Genomic DNA, 15,653 nt, shown 5'->3' with positions numbered 1-15,653 from the left:
GCACATCTCCTCGCAGCGCAATGGCTGGTTTAACACTGGTTGGAATAAAGAGAGCAGATATGCATTCGGCGAACAGTGTTCTCTGATAGTTTGAGAAGCATCATGACAGAGCTGCGGAGATAGCTATGAATCGTTGGCTCAGGTCACAAATGGAAGAGACATAAGGCCACGAAGCGAATAACAAAGGTGAACACTGAAGTCGTCTTTGATTTTGCGTCTACTCTAGAGACCATATACACGTGCAAAGTGCAACGTACACACGTCCATAAATTCACGCCAGTCTTTTGGAGTCGTATCCTTCGCACTCGATTTTCTAGGGAATTGGCTCCACGCTCGCTTTTCGCACCCGTGGCGACGCTGCGTTGGAGAGTCCAGAAAATCCAGGTACTGGCTTTGCTCGCCCTTGTGATCCTCGAAGAAGATCGTCTGCAGGCGAAAATTACCCACCCTTGGATTTTTCAAGCGAAGGCAGAAGCACGATTGTGAGGTTTACCACGTGCCGAAACCAGAATTTTTTGATTGCGACCGGGACCTTCAAAGACGGTCGCACATGGGATGAGACCTCCAGTGTGGAGCGCGGCGAACGGAGGGAGCATCTGGATGTGGAGACTTTAATAAAAGTCGATTGTGAAAATTTCCCCCCATCCCCTTACCTTGCCGATGGTATAAACACAGCAAAGCGCTCCTTATGCGCTCCGTGCGGGAGAAAGTGCACCGAGAACGGCGGCTCTTGCAACGTCTCGCCACGTTCCCACTGAATCTAAAAATATGGTTGGCATCACTTGTTCTGACTTGAGGGGCGGTGCGACGAGTTTCGAAAATCGGACTTTCAAAAAAGTGATGCTTTTATGCGTCGCACTGGAGAACAGGAGTGACTATGCGACCGATAGAGGTCCCTCGAGCTATCTCTGGCCTGTTCGCCATGCCGCGTCACCACATCAGCCATAGTCGCGCGCCTGCGCGGGAGACGAAAGCTTGTTTCCCCCTGAGCCAACATGATTTGTCGCTCCTTGGACAGCACAAGCCACGGGAAAAAGCCAGAGGCTGTAGGCCAATACAGCTATGATCATCGGGGGGGGGCCGCCAGCTGGAGCGGCAGACCGACGAAAGAACGGCGGCCCAGGGGCATGGGATCTTGCACGGACGATCACACCGCAGTGTATGAGATGCCGGGCCTCAGGACGTTCCTTATTAGTGACGACAGGGGCAGGATTCCAGCTTCTGCGAGAAGGGCCCAGCAACGCTCGAATGGAGGGACAGCCAGCGACAGGACAGGCGCAGAGAGGAGCCTGGAGACGACGGCCAACGAAGGCCCAGACCGAGAAGGACAAGTAAGCCATCCAGTCAGCTGGAGCGAGACAATGACGAGTAGCGATCAGGGCGAGATCTTTGGTCGTCAGGCTCCACAGCTTGTGCGGTCGCCACCAGCCGGCTCTGAGTGGCTCGCCCGAGCTCCAGGGGGGGCCAATCAGAGGCCGCAGCGGCGCTGGCAGTGTTCGACAGCTTCAAAGAAGTTCGGTGCTGAGACTCGTTGCAGTCGGGCGCTGTGGTATCAAGAGCAAAGAACCGTTCGCGCAGGCGCAACTGTGCGTGCGGAGAGCTCCTGATTTGAATTTCCCACGCCGTCTGCGGTGGCTCTCGCCCTATTTCAATTTTCTTCTGGCTGCCGAAGACACAAGAGAGCACGCGACTGCAGCGTGCACGAGGCTGACTGAGTGCTTCCTGCTGAGCCTTCACGCCGTGTACATTCCCTTCGAGCCACTCCGCCCGGCCTTTCCTTTGCAAGTCCATGTTTGCGCATGCCCGCCTGAATTGCATCCAACTCTCCTACGCCCGCGCTCGTTTAGAAGTCTGACTCTCGTTACGGCCGACCCAAGTTCGCTCCTTAGCATCGGCGTTGCTCGCCTCCTTTGACAGGAACCCCACGCCTTCGCCGCTGCGACGACGATTCAAAAGTTTGAGAGCAACCTCGCTCGACGCATATCCGACACCAGCTCGGCGTGGAATGAGACTGAAACCATAGTCCTGCCTTTGCAGACACCTCCAACATGGCCAACCTTGGCTCAAACAATCCGTTCCAGCGGACGTCGCCGATACCTCCTGCACCTCGCCACCCCACGCCTCATGTCCGCCTCAATTCTGGCTCACAAAACATCCTGACGGACTTCTCATCTCACTCGGCCTCCACGGGTACGCCACAGAATGGTCGCTCGCTCACCCCAGCGCAGCACTCGCTTCCAAGCTCGCTTCAAATCGCTGCTTCGCAGCGCTCACCATATCAAAACCAGCCCAATGCAGCCGAATCCGCAGAACTACTTCTTCCACCTTCGAGAGCTCTCTCGAGGAACCGATTTAGAGATGAGGACTCTCCGCTCCCTTCGCCAGTCTCGCTAACGGGCTCGAGGCGATCTAGCTGGTCTTCTGAATCTTTCATGAGCAACAGGCAGGGCCCATTCGCAAGTCCATTTGACGACTCGAGGTCGCCGTCGAGAACAGGTAGCGAAGACGGATTGATCAATACGCAAACTGTGTCGGAGAAGTACAACATTCAGCCCTCGGCGGGCCTGCTACTCTATCCGGAGGACGTCGAAAAGGATGACTATCTGCACAATCCGGACCCGAACGACAAGGAAGGGTATGGCTGCACATCGTGCTGCAACTCTCGAGGCGTGGTAAACATTGGTGGGCTGATCTTGATCACGCTCGGCACCCTGGCTTTGTTCATCGGATATCCTGTCGTGACGTTTGTGCAAAAAATCATCGAGCCTGCGAAGACATCCTGTCAAGGCGACCCGTTGTGCATAGATGCCCAGCAGTTCGATCTGCTGAAGAATGTTCGCACCTCGCTGATAGACCCGGACACGCCCAAGAGTGCGTACACGCGCACGTCGTTCGCTGGCAAAAAGCAGAATTTGGTCTTCTCGGACGAGTACAACTTGGACGGACGCACATTCTACGACGGCGACGATCCCTTCTTCCAGGCCATGGATTTTTGGTACGGTGTCACGCAGGACCTAGAGTGGTACGATCCGGACGCGGTGACCACAAAAGACGGAACGCTCAACATCCGCTTCGACGCCTTCCAGAACCACAATCTCAACTACCGTTCCGGTATGATCCAATCCTGGAATAAGCTCTGTTTCAAGGGTGGCCACGTAGAAGTTTCCCTCAGTCTACCGGGACGAGGCGACACCTCTGGATTCTGGCCCGGCGTGTGGGCGATGGGCAACCTGGGGAGGCCTGGATATGCAGCAACGACGGATGGAATGTGGCCTTACAGCTACGATGATGTCTGCGACGTCGGTATCACGCCGAACCAAAGCGACTCTACTGGCGTCAGTCTGCTTCCGGGCATGAAACTGCCGGCTTGCACATGCACAGGCGAAGACCATCCAACTCCGGGCACATCGAGAAGCGCGCCGGAGATCGATATCATCGAGGCTACGGTCGTCTATCTCGATCCACCAAACCAAGCTGCTATCGGATCAGCGTCCCAGTCATACCAATGTGCGCCATTCGATGTGTTCTGGCGTCCGGATTACGACTTCATCGAGTTGTATGATCCGCATGTCACCACCATGAACAGTTATTGCGGCGGCGTGTACCAGCAGGCAGTCTCCGGCGTCACCAATCTCAACAACGACTGGTATGACGGCAATGCGTATCAGACCTACGCCTTTGAGTATACGCCTGGGAGTGATGGGACCATAACATGGTATGTCGGCGACACGCCCACCTGGACCCTCGATGCTCGTGCGATAGGTCCCAACGGAAACATCGGGCAACGAGTCATTCCGCAAGAGCCGATGGCAATGATCATCAATTTCGGCATGAGCAACGGCTTTGCTGAGCTTAATCTGACTGGCCTGAGCACGCTGATGCCAGCAACCATGCGTGTTGACTACCTTCGCATCTACCAAGACGAAGGCGAGGAGATGGTGACATGCGATCCTCCGGGCTATCCGACGACGGAATACATCAAAAACCATCCCGTTCCATACAGCAACCCAAACTTGACACATTGGTGAGTGGCAACCGGGCTTTTTTTCCAGGAGCAAAAGTTTTTCCTCCTATTTCTGTCTTCGAAGCAACGGGCTGACGACGATGAGCAGGTCGCAGACGGGGTACGACTGGCCCAAGAATTCGCTCATGAACGGATGCACAGCCAACAGCAACTTCCACGGCTGAACGGCGTCTCCAAACCCGCAGCTGAAGACTCGGAGCCAGGAAAAAGGAAAACCCAACGACCACTTACCTACGATACCCACGATACCGACGAAAATTATCACATTAATGTCTTAACTCCCGACCAACTCTTAACAGACTCGGCGGCCCATACGCTATTCAGCTATTCGAACTTTCCTTCCAAGCTCTTCGCGACTTCGGGAGCAAACACATTCGCATGGTGAGGCGCACTTTGAAACTTCCGCATGGCCAAAATGAACTGGTGGAGAGCATCTCGATCGCCCCCCCCGGGATAGATTTCTTTTTCTTTTTTTTTTTCTAACCTTCTCTTTCTCCCTTCATCGTGAAGTTCTTTCTTCAGCGTATAACTTGCATTGAGCGATCCAGGTATGGGCTATAGATATGCATGCTCCGAGCGCATATATGGGCGTTGTAACATAGGATTTTTGTTGCATCTTCGTCTTCTTTTTTTTCTAGCACCAGCGAGGAGAGGCGGGGTTTGGTTTCAATGTACAGATACCCTCGACATTGGGAAACTCAAGTTTCCACGCGGTTTATTATTATTTTTCTTGTCTTTTTCCCCTCTTCCCTCCCCTTTCTTTGCTCGCCTGAAATTCAAGGATTAAAAACATGTGATGATGACCCTGGACGGAAGATCAGACGGCGCGGAGAAAGAACGGCGTTTGAAAGCTATAAAGTCTACAATACATCGATGTAGGACAATATGATAGAGCTCCCTAGAAGGCTCTCGACCAAATTGTGCCTCTGACATGAAAATCGTGACGCTGAGAAGAAAATATGACTCGAAACTTAATATAAGGCCTGCGAGTGTTGGCCAATGCAGGGATCACGCCTCGAACATGCCAGGCCAAGGTAGTCTGGAGCCCGAGCTGGAACAAAGACTTGCCGAGAAAACGAGAAGACAGGGCGAAGGAAACGCGGAAAGGCAAAGAACGCAACAAGGTCGCGGGGCGGGGGAAACCAAACAGGAAACACGACGCAGGTGTCGGAGGGAGCAAGAGGAAGAAGAAGAAACGGGATGAAGGAGGTCGTTTCGTCGGATCGAGCTCCATCGAGCAGATGCCAAGAACATCCACGGACGCTCGCTGTGTTCTGTTCTCTGAGACGCGCGGTCGATCAACCCAGGGCCCCCTGCGGCGCGGTGACGAAACAAGCCTCGGCGCAGGAGTCGAGCGTCGTTTCGGGGCCTCTCGAGAGCTGGAAACAAGGTTTCGCCCGGAGAGGCTCGACGAGCGTCTTTGTTTCTGATCTCCTTCGACGCACGAACATGTGCGAGCCAAGGGATGGGCCTTTTTTTTTTTGCCGACGGTCCGGCACCTTGTTCGGATCGCTCGACCGCTGAGATCGTGGTTCCGGCTCTGTCCCCGTTCGACGGCGAGGACGTGTGTTACGCGGGGCGTGTGTAGACGACGGAGACATTGAGTAGAGCACGGGAGAGCGAAAAAGCCCGGAACGGGCCTGCGCGGTCAGTTTTGCCTTCTTCGAGGAGTTGATGCCAAACGATGTCTGCGTGCGCCAACACTAAACTACCATGTTACCCGATCTGGCCAGCTGACGCCGACGAGCGCGATCAGTTCGCAGCAGTGTACGATCTCGACCAAGAAGAGGAGACGCGTGTGGGAGCTAGCCAGCATTTCTTGAGCGTGCTCGCTTTCCAGTCCCTCTGTCGGCTCCTACTCTTCACTCGCCGTCAACTGTCGGCTTCTCCAACCTTCTGTCCCCTTCGTGAGTAAAGATAATGACTGCGTCTCGGCCGGCACACGCGCCGCCGCCCACAACCCCCGCATTTTGACAGGCGTGACGGCCGACTCGTCCAGCAGCCTGCAGCAGCTGACCGAAAGCCAGGCCGAGCGCGCTCCAGACGGCCCTGTCGGCCGTCTTCGTGTGCGTGTCCGTCGCCGGTCGCCAGACCGATCGGCTCTGTTCTGCTGAGCAGGCCGAGCACCAGCGGCGCACAGCGACGGGCTCCGCGGGCGGCAGAGGGTCGCGACGACGATAAGCGTGCTCGAGGACGAATGGCGCGGCAGGCCTGGTCCCGAGCGCCTTGGCACCGCAGTGGACGGCGCGAAGAGTACTGCGAACGAGGAGGCGGACGAGAGGCCGTCCGCTTTTTCAACTGTTCAGCGAGGGCGTGTCGTGGGGATCTCGAGCGTGATGGGGAAACCGACGAGGAAGCCAGGGGTGAAAGCGTAATTGAAATTGCCGCAAAAGCAGTCACACCACACCAGGTCGACCGGGAAGGTGGTGTCTTTTGCTTCCAAACTGGAGGAAATGTACAAGTAGAAGGCACTGTCCATCGCTCACTTTTAACATGGCTAAAATTTGAATAATCGATTGATGATATTCCTTACTAATTTTTTTTGACTGCTAACATGCGTGAGGACACAACTGAAACCAAAGAGAAAACACTGGTGAATACTTGAGAATGAAAAGGCAACTGCTCGAAGACAGCCCCAACGGCGCACCAAGAGTAAGTCACATGCTTCGCCCACCTTCAACTAGCATCAAGTGTATATGAAAAGAGTACGGGAAAAAAAAGGAAATCAATTCCCACAATAGTGAGTGCTCATGTAGCCCACGTGCTGATGAGCTTTCAAGAGGAAAATAACGCAGGCACCGCGCCAATTTTTCGTGATGGTGGTATCCAGCCACAGACAGTCAATCGGCTCGCATAAACACGTGTTCGGTCGTAAAGCGCAAGCACCTTTTCAGTATCGCAAAGAAGTCCCCGAATTTTACACATTAAGTCTTAAGAATCGCAAGAAACCAATCCATCGACGTTGGTTCACAACAAAGCTTTACGCACTTGCGGCTGCAGCAGCAGGTTCCGAACCTGCTGCTGCGGCAGATGCGCTCTTGGGACTGTCTCTCTTTGGGTCCGCCGCGTTCGATACAGGTGCAGCTGGGGTAGGCGGGACAGGTCTCTTCTCATCCTCATCGTCGTCATAATTCTCGTCCACCTCTATGCGTCGGGCTGCGGGCTCGTGGACGACTTCGCGTCTGGGCTCTTCCTTGACCGTTTCAGACATGCGTGGTAGCTGGTGCTGCGGCTGCGGCGGGCTGCGGCTGCTTGCAGTGGGCTGTTGACCATTGTTAATGGCGGGTAGCGACGGTGGGTGGTGCGCCGCCTCCGAAGGGTGATACGCTTCGTTCGCGCGGCGCAGTTCATCCGCCTGGCGACGCCCCTGTGCGTCCGTGTCGAAAGAGGATTGTGGACGTGGTGGAGACGAGTGACCGTGCATGGGAACCGAAGGGGGCCGTGCAACGTGCTCATCAATACGCTGACGCTTCTCATCCGCCGGTTGCTTGACGGCTGAGTCTTCTTCCCAGTCGCGGTGCCGCTTGGTGCCGTTTGTAGACGGCGTGTGATTGTCGTGCTCGCGATCGCGAGCAGCTTGTTCGGCGGCGGCCATAGCAGCCTGCGGTGGACGAGCACCACTTTCAATCGAAGAGGGTGCCGAGGTATTTGCGTGGTGTGAAAAAGGGGGATATGACGAGCCCGCGGACGCCGGACGATCGATATTGATCGGGCGAACTTCAGGTGGGCTAGAGCGACCGTACGGTGGCACGCCAGCTGAGGACTGAGCAGTCGAAGGAGGAGGAACAGATGCGGATTGTGGTCCATAATTCGGGTTGGTAATCCTCCGGCCTGTTTCGAGCGGCTGGGAGGTTGTGCTACCACTCTGAATAGCTGGCGGGGGAGGTGGGGGAAGATGTTGAGGCGCAAACGGACCACTGCCTTGCGATCTCGGTGATGGCGTGCGCCGCTGGTGACCCGTAGTTGGCGGTCGAGGTGGCTCCTGGAAATGTCGAGGTGGCTCTGTCGATTTGGGACTCTGAGGTCGGCCAAGATGTGGTGGCGGGCCAGGTTGACGGCCCGGATCTCTGTGCTCCATAGGCTGCAGCTGCTGTGGCGGGCCCTGTGGAGTCTGATTGATCTCCGCAATACGTGTTCGGTTGTAGTCAAAAGAAGGGGGTGGTCCAGACGGGGCCTGCGAAGCACCCCACTGTGGTCCAGGTGGTCCATTAGCTGGAGTTGGCTGGTATGCTTGTGGGTGAATATCCTGCGGCAAAGGTGCGCTGTTCTGATTCGGCATGCCGTTTGTTGGGCGACCGTTTTGCAGGAGCTGTAAGCGCGCCTGAATATGAGCATTGTTTGGATCGAGGTCAGCAGCTCGCTGATACGCATCGAGTGCATCAGCCGTCTGGTTATTGCAAGACTCATACTAAGGACTCACGTCAGTGCATGTTGCATAAAGACTGTAGCTGTGGAACGTCTCACCAGAGTGCCTAGGTCATACCAAACCTCGGAAATGTTTGGATTGAGGCGGATGGCTCGGGAGTAGGCATCAAGCGCATCGCGGTATTGGTTGATCTGGTAGTAAAGCACGCCTATGGAGCACCAGAAGGTAGGGTTGCGACCATCGCGGTAAACCGCCTGCTGATACGCCTCGTACGCCTTCGGATACTTTTGCTGTGACATGTAGCAGCGGCCAAGCAGGTACCAGCTTTGCGCATCGTTTTGGTCTGGTGGATGCGGTCAGTAGGAATAACGCGACACGAGACAGGAGAGAAGCCCAATCACATACCAGCAGCGACTGACTTCTCGAGATACTGGATCGCCTGTTCTTGACTGGCGAAACTTTCACTTTGTTGGTGGTGTAACCAGCCCAGCTGTTGAAGGACCTTGGCGTGATTTGGATCGCGATCCAGGACGCGGCGGTAGGCTGCTTTTGCTTTTTCAAACTAACCACATATTAGCTTGTGTACATGCAGACAAGCGACGGTGGAGCTTACGTCTTTGCGCTGTTCGTGGACGTGGCCGATCTGGAACCAGATGTCCTCTTCAGTCAACGGTCGAGGTGGGTCGTTGACAATGTAGTTGAAGCACTAAGGCATGGTGAGCAAGACATTGTGAGCTCAGTGTAGCATCACGTACTTCTAAGCTTTGGTCGTACTTGGACTGTTGCTTGTATATTATGCCGAGGCGGAAGTAGACTTCGTTAGCTTTGTCGAAGTTGGGCGCCATGCGCATGACCTGCGAAAATGCCTCTTCTGCATGCTCCAAAGAGCCATAGCGGTCGTAAAGGATGCCGATGCCATACCACAACTTCGGTTCCTACGTGAGACGGATCAGTCGCTGTCGAGTGTGCTCGAAGCTGTCGAAATAGTTTTACCTTGGGGTCGGTCAGATGGTAGAGTGCCTGCTGGTAGGCGGAGTAGGCTTCTTGAAGATTGTCCATCATCAAGTAGCAATGTCCTGAGGAGATGGGTCAGTCTCAAGCGCACTTACGCATCGACTGCTAAGGACAGCGATTGGGGGGGAGGGGGGACATACCAAGCTGGCCCCAGACTTCGCCGTTGGTGCCGTCGATCTTGAGGATCGTCCTCAAATACTCGATCGACAGGGCATACTGGTCGCGATTGCGCAAAATGGCAGCAATGGCAGACATGGCAGGAACGGACCACGAGTTGTGCTGGATGGCATGTTCGTAGGCGGCGACGGCGCCGTCGAGATCACCTTGCAGCTCACTCAGCGATCCTGGTGAGTTCGGGTCAGCAAGCGAGTTAAGAGAGCGTGCAGAGTCAATCAACGTACCAAGCTGAATCCATGCGGCCTCGTTTGCCGCGGCAAGAGCTTGAGCAACAGTCTTCTGCTGTGGCGGCATTCCAGGCGGAATGTGGCCGTTCGGAGCGTGAGCAGGACCTGGTGGGCCGTGGTGGCCAGGCATTGCCGCCGTTGGCGATGTGTGATGAAGGGCAGCCATTGTTGGAGCGGCAGGCTGTCACGAAGACGAGGCTGCCACGGTCGTTGCAGCGGTGGCGAGGACAAGACTGAGGATCGAGGGCGGATGCCCAGCAGCGGCGACGAGAACGTTGCGCGGGCAGGTCGAGGCAGGCGCGCGCACGAGACTCACACGTGGCGGAGCTTCGAGAGAGTGAGGAAGGAGGGAGGCTCGCGCGTGGTGATGAGACGCAGCTTCTCTCTTTGCAAAGGTCAGTCTCCGTATGCGTGAGGGCGGGTGGATGTGTGGTGCGAGTGTGCGTTGTTCAGCCGCAAGCACCAAACGACGACCTGCACCCACATAAAACTCACCAAACACGGACAGCCTTACGGGAATCCGAGGCGGGACGAAGGGCGGAGAATGGGAGAGAGATGGAGGAGATGACGGGCACTGGAAAGCAGCGCGGCCGGCACTCGCGACGGACAGGACGGACGCAGCGGTGAGAGAAGAGGAATGGTGGAGGGATGAGGAGCGGGCGAGAGAAGAAGAGAGGGAAAGAGCGACGAGCGAGCGAAACGTCCGGCAATCTGGAGACGGAGGCAGAGAAGGCAAGTCCACTCTGCCAATGTGCTTGCGCGTGGGTTAGGGTTTGGGCCCGGCCAGAACAGGCTTAGCCCGGAATTCGCACGCATTCTGCGCTGGGCGTGCTGGCGCGCGGCGGCTGGCAGCGCCCCCCTGCCGTAGCCACACACGCCCGAGCATGATCGGTTCGCCCGTTGCACCAGTCATTGGCCCCATGCCTGACCAAAGATCTGTGGCCCGCTCGGGAATAGCCCGCCAGCCCCTCTGCCTGCTGGAAACCCTCCTGTCATCGTGACGTGCCCACGCTACCTGTGGCTCCTCGCGCCGTGGATGTACGAGGCGGAAGCAGACACGCTGCGACTGAGCGAGCCCTCCCCCACGTCCGCCGCCTGTGCTGCCAGCCAGCCTTTCCGCTCGGCCTTTTTAATTTTTCGCGGAGCTTTGTCAGATCATGCATCCGCGGCCGCGCATCTGCCTTCTCCCGAAAGGAGAGCTGCCAAGACGTGGAGGTGCTAGGCCCTTTGCAGGCTTACTGTGTGGACCGGCGTGCCACTTGCGCCGTGTCAGGCCGGGGGGGAGGGACAGCCTGTGGGCGCTAAACCGAAATGGATCCGCCTCATGGCGTGTCTCTTTGCGGAACGGGGCTCGACCAGCGATGGACAGGAAGGCCGGGAGGGAAACAGGAAGTGATGGGAAGGGAACGAGAGGGGAAAAAAAAAAAAAAAAAAAGAGAAAAGAAGAAGGAAACAAAACCAGAAGAGCCCGGCCAAGCGCGCAGGAGGCAGAGCGCCAAAACGCTGTGTTTCCCACCACACCGCAGCCCTCCCCCATCATGTACGAAACGCATGATTGTTTTCGCTCCGTAGCCGTGGGCGATTATCACTTTGTCTCCTGCCTTCTGCTTCCGAGCGGTCTCCCCTTGTTTCCCCCTTCGAGACCGTTTGTTCGCTCAGCGGGCCACCAAACGCGTTCAGCTCTCGACGACGACGAAAAGGCGAATGAGACGAGGCGACTCTTGCTGCGGCTGTGTGCGCTAAATTAAAATGACGATAACAATAAGTTACTTTTTCATCTTGCTGGCCTGACCATGTGGTTGGCAACGTGCGCTTCTTCGCATGCGCTGATGAGCTGAAAACCAGGGACCCGTAACGGCCCCGTCAGAAATCTTTCTTTGCCGCACGGCGACAGGCGTGGTCGGTCGGGCGTATCGAGCGTTGTGTGGAGTTCGCTTGCATGCAGCACGATCGACATTGTACGTGTTGGATGGCGTTCTTTTAGTAGCCCACCCAGTTTTAGAAGCACGAAACTGCAAGACCAGTGGTTTCGCAGCCTTGAGACAGCTAATATCGCACACATACACAAACACACACAGAACACATCCACAAACACACGCCCACACACGCGCGCACACCCACGCATCCACGCCCTCGTGCAGGCCTGCTGTGCAAAGAGGGAGGCCCAGGCGAGCGGCAGGCACTTTCCCGCAATAGTTTCTTTTTTCTCGGGAGGTTACAAAGCCTCTGACGACGAGTTCTCTGCCACTGCGATCCTGAAACTGGCTGCATCTCGTGTTTGTGTGTACGTGTGCGTGGTGCCCTTTTTTTGGTATGCGCATGGCAGACATCCAAACTCATTTCAGGCGGGAGCGGTGGGAGCCACAGCAAATGTCCCCGTGTTTGGTGCTACGGAGAAGAGGCCAGACAAACCTTTTCTCTGGTGTGGCCTAGTCAACGAGCGCTCAGAAAGGCGTCGTGAACAGCTCGGTTTTCCAGGCCGAGTCGGCTTGTGCTCTGACAACGAGTCAAGGCAGATCGAGAACACAATGACACACTTCAATATATATGCGAAAACACCTGGACAGTCAAGCCACACGGTCTTTCTCTCACGGCCCATCTCCTCTTCATTCTCCGCCCGTGTTTCCTCCAGGCTTTGTCCGACCACGCCTTGCTTCCACCCGTGCCCTCCATCAAGTTGGGGCGTGCACGTAGTGCTGTGCATCGCACCGGCGCCGAGGGTTCGCACAGCTCGTGAGCTGGCGTAGGCATGAACATGGTGATGACGAGCGAGCGTGTAGGGCCAAAGAGCTTGCTGACGCATCACGTTGTATGATGGAGTCATGTGTCATCGCCGCACTGAATGAACATGTGCGCCAGAAGAGCAGCAGGCGTCCAACACACACACCCGTCACGGCGGCAGCTCCGCAGTAAGGACGGACAAGTCCAAATTCACCCCCAAACGGCAGCCTCACACACATCCGGTTGGTGTGTCCAGCGGCGATGTGCAGATCAGGATTGGGGTGGCTGGTCGGGCTCACGTGGAGAGATTGGGCCATTCTTAGCGTGTGCCCGCTTTAAATACACACGCGCACACACACACACACCACGCACACGACGCACACAGCGCCCACTCGCTGCACGCCCAGGCGTCGGCGGCAGCCGCTTTTCTTTTCCTTGCCAACGGGACAGGCCCCGGACGATGGACCGCGCTAGCACGCTTCAGTCCGTCCCAGCCTGCAGCCACACGATTCGACAGCCTGTCGCCCGATGATCTCTGCGCCGAGATGCAATCAGCCCCCCATCCCTGCTCGACCTGCCTTCGGCTGGAGATCGCAACGACTCGCGAGCGAATTACACGGCATCGAGGTTAGCATGCTGGCCGCCCTGTCGCGGGCTCTGCCTTCGTCCACGCAACAGTGCGGCCCGCCAGCTGCGCTGCGTTCTTGCCAGTCATGGAGATGAGGAGCGCAATGATCGCCCTCGCTCCATCTCTCCCTCCACAAGCGCTTCGAGGTTCCATCGTCTGCTCGCGCGACACCGCCCGTATAATCCTCCGGCGCATCAAATTTCTGTTGCACAACCACCAAACCCAACGCCCATGGTCGGATATCCCGACCTGGGCAATGTCGCTCGCGATCCTTTCCACCAGCCGTAGAGCACTCACGGAACCGCGTGTCGATGCGAAATCCGCGGCTCGAATCTCCACCGAACGGAGGGCAAATCGAACGTCACAGAGCAGCAAAGCAGATGAACGTGTTCGGGCAGGATGGAAAGATCAATGGCCAGGGCCGGCAAGGAGTGTCGGACAGCCAGATCCGCCCTGGAAACCTGGCAGTTCGGTTTGGTGTTGTTTCATCCTCCAAACAGCCGTGCGCACGACCTGGCCCAGGGCCGATGCTTGTAGCACTCCGAGAAGCTTATTCGACAGCCGCGCTGGCGATCCACCCGGCGCGCCTTTTCCCTCCGTGCCCCCTCCCCCCTTCACCACTGGAGGGTGCTTTTCCTGCTCGCGCTGAACGCTGCCCATCTCCTGCCACGGCGTCCTTGTTTGTCCGAGCATCTGCTCGTCATGGCCCCTGCGGCTGCTTGCGCATCCCTTCGACAGCAGGGGGAGCCTGTCGATTTTTTCATCTTCGTAATGGTTCCCCAATTATGGTCATTACCTTTTGGACGACAAAAATCCTTTCCGATCCGGGTGAACCACGGGTGAACCGCCAGAAGTCTGGGCGCTTTAAATTGGGGGTTTTGCCAACAAGCCTTTAATGCACACGATGGTACCCCATCGTCCGCGGCACGCTGACTTCCACTAGAACCAACGCCCTGCGGTGGAACACTCCTTTTTTTTGACCATTCCTTTTGGTCGTCGTGCTCAGCAGAAGGTCAATAATCTTAGAGTCTCGTCTGCTCTCTCTTGAGGTGTCGGTCTCATCGTTGTCCGTCTGTGGATCCGGATGCCAAATGTGCTGGTGTCACGATTTCGCATGAGCCCGTCATGTGGAACGCCAGAGAGACCCTGCGCCACTAAGCTCCACAAACGAGTCAACCGCGGTAACCACTCTGCACCTCTCAACGCTTAATTGGCGTGGTGTTGGCTCCGACCATTCTACGGGAAGGTCGATCTAGTGAAATAGCCCGTCGTAAATTGCCATTGCCGTGCAAAAGGGAAAAAAAATAAGAATAAAAACCCTATGGACATCGTGAGCACGCAAGAAACAAGTTGCGCGCACGAGATCGTCGTATGGCGATCAGACATTCGTGTGGGCTTTGAAAGCTTCTCCTATGTGAAACTCGAAATGAATGTCCAAAGCAGGCCCCCACCACCGACGAGGATTACCGAAGGAATAGAATATGCGTTGTCTTTGTTCTCATTCTTTGTCCTTGTATCCGATGCATCCGTGATATCCTGCCCACTCTTCTTGATCCACAAAGACAAGGCCTCAGTGGAGGGTTTTGTTTAAATTTTTTTTCAATACATTGTCCAATGCCTGAATTAAGTCTTAATTTTTTTCGGGGACAGAAACTGGCAGTCGATCTCTAGAGCAAATTTGTTTTTTTTTTTTGGCTTTCACATTTCCGCAGATCAAGACAGAAACTCTCAATCAAGCGGCGTCGGGAGTATTTGCATTCCCGTGGTAGCCATGAATGAAATACAGCTATCTGGCGGATTTAATCACCTAAAAGAAAAGAAGCTCTCGCGTGTTTCAACAAGCTCGGTCGACAGGCGTTTTCACTTGCTTTATTTACGAAGATAGTATGGACTTCTTGGTCTGCGGTAGAGAATCACAGACAGAAGTCCGTTTTGGTGGATCCGTCTCATCGGTACGCAAAAAGGGAAGAAGCTTAACTTAGTCGCGGCGCCTCGACTGAATCCACCTGTTTCTGATTTGGCAAACATGATGCTGATTGGCAAAACCTCTTTGAAAGTGCAGAAGCGAGTGCTGACTACGCAAAATCGTTCTATCGCGCAAAACTGCTTTCAAAACGTCGAGAATCCGAGCCCGTCAGCAAATAGGCAGAGCAGCTACAGGCACATTTCGACAGACTTTTTTTTGACGACCGGCCGAAAAAAAAAAAAAAAAAAGAAGAAAAAAGAAAAAAGAAATCTGGGCTCCCCTAGCTTTTTTTTTCTATCATCAAAGTCATTTGTCGTGTTTGTCTCGCGCCACCAGTCATCCTAACGCCAACACCGTGAGATGGCTGAGGATTAAAACGGAAGCTGAAGTTGAACTAGAAGATCTAATTTCCGAATATGCATGTCTATACTATTGGCTCCCATCGCACGGGAGGATACAGCCATGTGAGAGGCTGCGCGAAAGGATATGATATTGATCACACGCCCGGCTGTATATATATATCGATGAGA

At 55.4% G+C, this 15,653-nt stretch overlaps 2 protein-coding genes across 2 annotated transcripts; one reads left to right on the top strand and one right to left on the bottom strand.

Annotated features, from left to right (window-relative positions):
• The first annotated feature begins 1,568 nt into the window (after positions 1–1,568).
• On the top strand, positions 1,569–4,919 carry PV09_07415 (uncharacterized protein). The gene is made up of 2 exons (XM_016361178.1): positions 1,569–4,024; positions 4,113–4,919. The coding sequence occupies exons 1-2, from the start codon at positions 2,049–2,051 to the stop codon at positions 4,186–4,188; spliced, it is 2,052 nt and encodes a 683-aa protein (XP_016210998.1). The 5' UTR covers positions 1,569–2,048; the 3' UTR covers positions 4,189–4,919.
• A 1,560-nt stretch (positions 4,920–6,479) lies between these two features.
• PV09_07414 (uncharacterized protein) lies at positions 6,480–10,513 on the bottom strand. The gene is made up of 9 exons (XM_016361177.1): positions 10,304–10,513; positions 9,806–10,193; positions 9,545–9,748; positions 9,384–9,466; positions 9,146–9,325; positions 9,004–9,096; positions 8,796–8,952; positions 8,489–8,733; positions 6,480–8,432 (listed from the first exon to the last, which is right to left on the bottom strand). The coding sequence occupies exons 2-9, from the start codon at positions 9,972–9,974 to the stop codon at positions 7,005–7,007; spliced, it is 2,559 nt and encodes an 852-aa protein (XP_016210997.1). The 5' UTR covers positions 9,975–10,193; positions 10,304–10,513; the 3' UTR covers positions 6,480–7,004.
• Positions 10,514–15,653: the final 5,140 nt, after the last annotated feature.

Source organism: Verruconis gallopava, assembly GCF_000836295.1.
Source record: "Verruconis gallopava strain CBS 43764 unplaced genomic scaffold supercont1.29, whole genome shotgun sequence".
NCBI lineage: Eukaryota > Fungi > Ascomycota > Dothideomycetes > Venturiales > Sympoventuriaceae > Verruconis > Verruconis gallopava.
The sequence above is the reverse complement of the archived record's forward strand: the minus strand, read 5'-3'. Positions and strand labels throughout refer to the sequence as shown.